Below are 6,908 nucleotides of genomic sequence, written 5' to 3' on the forward strand. Positions count from 1 at the left end.
CTCTTCCTATCTCTTCCAATCCCTTCTTCTCTTTTTCTCTCTATCATCTCTATCCGCTTCCCCCTTTCTTCCTTCCCTCTCAAACTCCAATCTTTCTCATTGCTTTTTTTTTTTTGGGATTTGATTCAAGATTTTCAATAGGGTTCTCTTACCCTTTTGCTTGTTCCTAACTTCTCTGCGACAAATTCTCTTCCTTTCTCACTTATTTCTCACGGACGAAGAGCTCCATGATTGAGGTCGGTTCTTTTGCTCCCCTTTCTCACTCTATTTCTCCGCAGCTGTATTCTATCTCTTTTATGGATTTTGGGTATTTTTTTTTTCTTGGTCGATATGTTTCGTTTGTTAAGGGAACAAAACCCAGATGATTTTTCCAGGTTTATTGTGATTACGCTTTAGATTTATGCTCTAGTGTAATCTAATCTGATTTTGGAGAATAAATTGTTGGATAAGGGTGTTGTATAGGTGAGAGGATTGAAAATTTGGAAAATTTATGAATTTTGAGTTCGCTAACGAGGTTATCTTATTTCGGGTTTTTTTTGCTCTGCTTCGTTCAAGTTAAGTAATATGGAATTGCATTTTGCTACTTGTGATTTGATCATTTTTGGAGGTTACACTCATCTATTTCAATCCTTGTCGTTGCCTCCAATCCAATTCTCTTTCTGGATAGTTTCATAGATTTTGGCCTGTTATTGTGGCCTACCTATGATTTCGTATGTCATTGGTTTCGAGTTCTGCACACTTGGTTTTTTTTTTTTTTTTTTTTTAGTCCCGCTTATTAAGTAATTAGTGTTGTTTGTTTGTAAATGATGGACAGATTGTGACCTTTGAGTAAATGATTCACTGCTCAGCTAGAGACAATGGTGTTGGTAACCCATAAATTGCAGGTATGGCATCAATCTTAAAAGTCCTAAATTCCATGTGTCTTTGTATCTCTGTAATGGTCATGTTTGCAAACGGTTGTGTCTTCGGTTTCACTCTTGTAAAGCCTTTTTTTTACTTGCCACTCTAGAAATATAGATGTTTACAATCCCCATGTTATCTCATGTAGGGTTCACATGTCTTGTCTCCTTGGAGTTCACCAACATGGACCAGAGGCTTGAGTTTAAGGAGACCTGTTACGACAGTGCACTTTGTTGACAGGAAAGACAAGCATTTACGATTGAAGCAAACATGTTGTTTTAGGTGAGAATCCCACATAACAAGTTCCCTGCTTAGGTACTGCTTAGTTTGAGACTCACACTCTCTAAGTACTCTTGGAAGGTAGATACTTGGAATAGTTTGGATGGAAATCTGCCTCGTTATAGGCTTAGACCTAACTGTTAGCTAACAGATTCCTTGTTAGATACTGAGATACGGTTACTGCATAGGATATGGTGTACTCCATAATAGACTTAGGATCACTTAGGAAGGAAACCATATAGATATTACGTTATACCTCATATATAATCCCCTTTGCAATTGATCCTCGGAATCATAAAATTTTGTAACAACTCTTTTTGCAGTTTAGGGTCCCCTTGCAATGGTGGATTGAAAGCAAAAGCTTTCAGAGTTACATCTTTCAAAGGTGGCATCCAAAATAATGAATCAGGAGGAAGTGAGGGTGGGAAGAAAGTTACAAATAACTCAGTCAAGCTATCTTACCGCTCAGATGATGACGAAAATAATGTGAACGGCTCTCCAAAGGCACAAAACACTTCGTTTTCATATACCTCAGAAACAGAAGATTCAGTCACAGGGCAACCTGCTATCCAGAAACTGTTTAAGAAATGGTTAACAATGCTGCGCACACAATCACCTATTCAAGTGATTGACGAGGCTCTGGGAGGAGAACAGGTTCCACAAACGACGAAGCCAGAAACTGAATCAGAAATCCGGAAAGCAGAAAGCCTCCAGAGTACAAAGAATACAGTTTGGTCCTGGTTTTGGAGTCTAGATGCAGCTATCAAGATTCCGCTACTGTTATTGTAAGTACCAGCATCATAGCATCTTTTCCTTTGTTCGATGTGGTAACATATAGATTTAGTAGTAGAAAATCAACTAGATGTAAACTTCTGATCTAAAACTGTCCTAATGAAGATTCAAGAGAGTCACAGCCACCTTTTAATCCAAATCCTTCTATGTGTATTACTTATACTATTTTACCTTGACCATTTTGCAGTGTTCCAGCTTTCCTAGCTGTTAACGCGATCTATGGAACTGAAGTTACAAAGGAGTTATCCCCAATGTGGGTGGCCGGACCCTTGATTGTTGCACTTTATATCAAAATGTTCCAAGGACTATGTGCCCTATACGCCTTTTGCTTCAACCAAACCATCAAGATGATAAGAAACTTACCATCTTATTACCTTGTAGCATACCATTACATTGCCCATGGAAAGCTCAAAGACGACGTGAAAGCTCTAGTGTTTCGACCAGTGGTGGCCATCAAGAACACAGACTACAAAGAGCTCACTCGCACCAAACTGAAACAGTTTCAAGAATGGATCATTGAGAAATACCTTGATTTTGTTGAATCTGTATGGCCTTATTACTGCAGAACTATCAGATTTCTGAAGAGGGCTAACCTGATTTGAAGCTCTGCAACATAGAACCTCTCAAATTCTGACTTCTCAGGGCTTCTCTATGATCTATCTCTGTGTTTTGTTTACCCTTTTTCATTCTTAATTTTAGGAGGCTTTTCATGTTTATGCTGTTGTCTCTATGTATACTGTTACCTTTTTTTGAGGTTTTACAACTGAGTTATTTTACTATCAAGGTTCCCTTTAATTCAACTTAGAATCAATAATCTAAACACATTTATATCGACATATCTAGAGACACGACCAAAGAAGAAACAACTAGTGTTTGAAGGTCTCTTATAATTGAAGGTCTCTTATAACCACTTTAGCTCCCGAAGTTTGATGGTAATGTTTCTTCAGTGAAATACTCCTTTCTCACAGTCTCTGCGGAGCAAAACTTGACCTTCACATAAAGAAAACTAGATAAATCCATCTAGTATAACAGATCCTCTGAGCAAACCCATAAATCAAACAGGACTTGAGCTTAACCGGAAATAACAACCCAGTGAGCTTAAAAGCTAGTAATGCTACCACAACAAGGATTTTGAAGATAATAGTTAGAAATGACACATCAAAACTTAAGTGATTTGGAATGGAAGTTACCAGAGAAGCGTATTGCTTCACCAACGGTTTGGTGAATTGCCAAATTGGCTGGAATATGAATGGAGCATCTACGAAAAGGACTTCATCCAATCGGCTTGGATAGTAATAGTAAAATACGTCAAACTGCGAGAAGAAAACAGTAAGATCAAAGAATTGTCTTTTTCTCTCATTCACTAGATACCAAACCATTTACACTGTAAGAAGATAGGAATACCAGGAAAGTTAAGAACTTAAGATCCGCGTTCTGAGATCCGAATCCACGGAGATCAAATATCCCAAGTATCTTGTCTTGTCCTGCTGGTAACTTACTCAAAGCCTTTTCAAGTAAGTACACACAAAGCTTTTCATCTTCTATTGGATCAAGCAGCTGCAAAAACGCCAGACATTTCAGAGTTATCCTAAAACTGCATTACTGGCTTAAACATAGTATATTTTTTTTTATAAAAATGGTGTCTAACTTACCCCGGGGACGTGCTTTGCAGGAGCTACAATTACCACAGGTCGACCTTTAACATCTAGAAAACCATGCACATATGCTTTTCCTGTGTCAGTAGCTGCTTTGATAGAATCTTCAGATAGCTCATCTACCTTAAACTCGTGACGCCATTTCTAAGCTTTCAGGTAAAGGATCACGTAGAAACTAACCTTATCAAATACTACCAAAACAAAAAGCAACGCGTGATTTGATTCCACATAAAAGTGATATCTAGGGAAACTTTTCTAGATTAAAGTGAAGATAGTACTACAAGGAAAAAGGATACGATAGCTTTAGTTAGCTTTCCAATGGCTTCATCAACAGAAAATCTCCGATCTTTCAGAAACCAGAGAATCATCTCCTCATCATCTCTTCCGTTTTTACCAATTGGAAGACTAGTACAATCTTTGGCAAGCCGTTCTTTAACTTCCAAAACTAGCTGCACCACAAATTTCACAACACAAAAAAAAAATCATCACACAATTCTTCCCATTCTATAAGTCTAAACAATCAATGTAATGGTTCTAAAATGATATCTTCAAATAACATAACACTTCCAAACTCCAAAAGGAAGTTAATCTTGAAATGCTGCTAGGAAATGTCGAATCTTGCTATATTAGTTAGCCTAAGACCACTTAAGCCAAAGGCTAAGTCTTTTTTTTTTTTTGGCCTTCAGACAGAGCTACAAAAAAACAGAGGACAACTTGCCAAACATATCATCAGACAATAACAACACACAAAGAAAGCAGAAAGGCAGATACGGAGAAGAAACCCATTGCGTAAGAAATGAAAAACAAGTAAAGTCTTCTTCGTAAGTAACATTCATCCAATTTCCATGACTCTCTCTCTATCTACCTTGTGAGCATGTTGGGATTCAGACACGCAACTTCGGACAGAGAATCTGCAGTTTCGAGATCGATTACTGCTTAAATTCGTCGAATTTTTGAAATTGACTGAAGCAGCAACGAGGGTTGAGCCGAAACGGATCGACATTGATGGGAAAAAAAAAAGGAACTTTTACTCTTTGGAATTTTGAGCTTCAGAAATTGGATTGAACAAGTTTAAAAAAAAATCTGGGCTTTGCTCACCACAGAGTGAAGAATTCAGAATTTGGAATCTTGCGGATTTATAGAGAAGCAAAAGAGTTAAAGAGAGGCATACGGTTTTTGCTTCACAGCCTTTTATAGAAGACTCTTGTTTCTTATACACACGGGTACGGGTCTTTATCAGGTCTCGGATCCCCGTTCGGATCCGGTTCGGTTCAACATCTCGATTTACTAGACCGACCCTAGAGTGGTTATGTACTCCGTTAAAATCATAGAAAAATCAAGATTTAACAGATGAAATCGCAACGTTCATAGATAATTTTCGATTTTGATTTGACTGTGTAGTTTTATGGTATGATTTAATTTAGGAATAAATTAGGTAATATTTGATTTTATACTATTTTTTATATTGAATATTATTTTGACTTAAGTATAATTGATTTTGCTTATTTATATATTTTTAAAAAAAATTATTATTCAGATTAAAATAATTTTTTGATAATAAATTGTATTGACCATATGTATAACAAACAAAGTAATAATTTAATTTTCATCATAAAAATATTTTAAGATTTATAATATAGAAAGAAAGTTGGTACTTTTAAACTATGTGTGATCTTTGAATATTAAATAATATTTTGACTTAACTTGTTGAAGCAATACAAAGATTTGACATTTTCTTCTATATATATATATAAAGAGTTTCTATCAAAAAAATATACATATCTTTAAGCAAAAGAAATTGATTAAGGAAGAGAGAGATATATGGAGAACAAGTGGAGTGGTATGATGGTTTTGGTTTTGGTGGTGATGGCTGCCATTGGAGGAGAAGCAATGACGACTCCATGTGAACAGCAGTGTTTAACACACTGCCGCCGTGTCGTCCCCACAGTTCCGACCTGCTTTCAAATCTGTTATAACAAGCTATGCAAGCATCCTCCACCGAGTAGTAGTACCTTTCAATCTACTTCGCATTCGCAGTAACCTCTCTCTCTCTTTCTATATATATATATAGATATAGACTTGTGTGTATAATACTATAGTGATGTTAATGCAGGATGAAGACTAAAGGGATGGAAGAAATGCATGCATAGAGATAGGGTACTCTCAATTGTTTCATGCTTGACTTATTTTTATTTTCTTTTATTTCTATATGTAAAATAAAATACTATATAATAAGATCAATATAAATTTTTCCATATAATTTCATGCATTAAATTTAAGGGTGGACGCAAAGTTGATGTTCTGAATTTTGTGGTATTTGTGATCCTTTCGATCTGTTTCGTACAAATCGTTACCTTTTGTTATGTATCCGTTCAGCAACTGACCATGTATACAGTAAAACCTCTATAAATTAATAATGTTGGGACCAAGATATTTTATTAATTTATAGTGATATTAATTTATCTATAAATTAATAATTATTATTTTATAGTGTAAATTAATAATTATTAATTTATAGGTATATTTTTAATTGTTTAATTTTTTAAAATTATGAATTGAGACAATCTTTGCAAAATAAGATTATAAAATTAAAAATATTATAGAAAATTTTTAAAAATAAATTACAAATATTATAAATTAAAGAATATTGTAAATTTATGGTATTGGAATTGAATTTCAAATAATTAAAAATTATTATAGAAAAGAAATTACAAATATTATAGACAAATTCACTTGTACACATGACATAAATATTCATATTTATGAATAAAATTATCAATTATTGTATTTTAATAGTCTATCAAACTATCAAAATGTAAATGATGCATATGTAGAAATTGAAAACTTTAAAATGTTTTAGCTGTTTTATGAAATGTTATAGAATATTTTATACCAGTATAGTTTGAAGATACAATATAACTATTATTTTATAGATATGAGGTTTAAGAGAAACATATTTTACTATATCAACATATATATATATATATGTAAATTTACATGATTATTAATTTATGATATTATTGGGACCAAATTTTATATGGGGATTTCAAAAAAATTATTATCTTATTATCTTATCAAATTTTGTTATTTTTTACACTGTCCCGACTTGGGACTATTAAAATTTATTAATTTATAGTGTTTATTAATTTATATAGTATTAATTTATAGAGGTTTTACTGTATATCCTTTAAAATCTAGTAAATTTTATAAGATTTTTAAAAGTAACTTTAAAAATAGAGAATAATCAAAATATAGAAAAAATCAAAATTTAACAAATGAAAT

At 33.6% G+C, this 6,908-nt stretch overlaps 2 protein-coding genes across 2 annotated transcripts; one reads left to right on the forward strand and one right to left on the reverse strand.

Moving 5' to 3' along the window:
• Positions 1–2,750, forward strand: LOC104762443. The gene is made up of 5 exons (XM_010485723.2): positions 1–236; positions 815–884; positions 1,049–1,182; positions 1,503–1,964; positions 2,159–2,750. Exons 2-5 carry the CDS (start codon positions 858–860, stop codon positions 2,571–2,573), a joined length of 1,038 nt encoding a protein of 345 aa, XP_010484025.1. The 5' UTR covers positions 1–236; positions 815–857; the 3' UTR covers positions 2,574–2,750.
• On the reverse strand, positions 2,631–4,805 carry LOC104762442 (CRAL-TRIO domain-containing protein C3H8.02-like). The gene is made up of 6 exons (XM_010485722.2): positions 4,492–4,805; positions 3,923–4,075; positions 3,624–3,770; positions 3,376–3,528; positions 3,162–3,284; positions 2,631–2,961 (listed from the first exon to the last, which is right to left on the reverse strand). The coding sequence occupies exons 1-6, from the start codon at positions 4,627–4,629 to the stop codon at positions 2,884–2,886; spliced, it is 792 nt and encodes a 263-aa protein (XP_010484024.1). The 5' UTR covers positions 4,630–4,805; the 3' UTR covers positions 2,631–2,883.

The sequence above is a fragment of the Camelina sativa genome, chromosome 18 (assembly GCF_000633955.1).
Source record: "Camelina sativa cultivar DH55 chromosome 18, Cs, whole genome shotgun sequence".
Lineage (NCBI taxonomy): Eukaryota > Viridiplantae > Streptophyta > Magnoliopsida > Brassicales > Brassicaceae > Camelina > Camelina sativa.

Excerpts from the sequence above, each read along its gene's own strand:
- LOC104762442 (XM_010485722.2), bottom strand. The coding sequence starts at position 4,629 with ATGTCGATCCGTTTCGGCTCAACCCTCGTTGCTGCTTCAGTCAATTTC. Across the intron at positions 3,771-3,922 it reads GAAAGCTAACTAAAGCTATC|AAATGGCGTCACGAGTTTAA; the intron begins GTATCCTTTTTC and ends CTGAAAGCTTAG. Across the intron at positions 3,285-3,375 it reads TTAAGTTCTTAACTTTCCTG|TTTGACGTATTTTACTATTA; the intron begins GTATTCCTATCT and ends TTCTTCTCGCAG.
- LOC104762443 (XM_010485723.2), top strand. The coding sequence starts at position 858 with ATGGTGTTGGTAACCCATAAATTGCAG. Across the intron at positions 885-1,048 it reads TGGTAACCCATAAATTGCAG|GGTTCACATGTCTTGTCTCC; the intron begins GTATGGCATCAA and ends TATCTCATGTAG. Across the intron at positions 1,965-2,158 it reads AAGATTCCGCTACTGTTATT|TGTTCCAGCTTTCCTAGCTG; the intron begins GTAAGTACCAGC and ends ACCATTTTGCAG.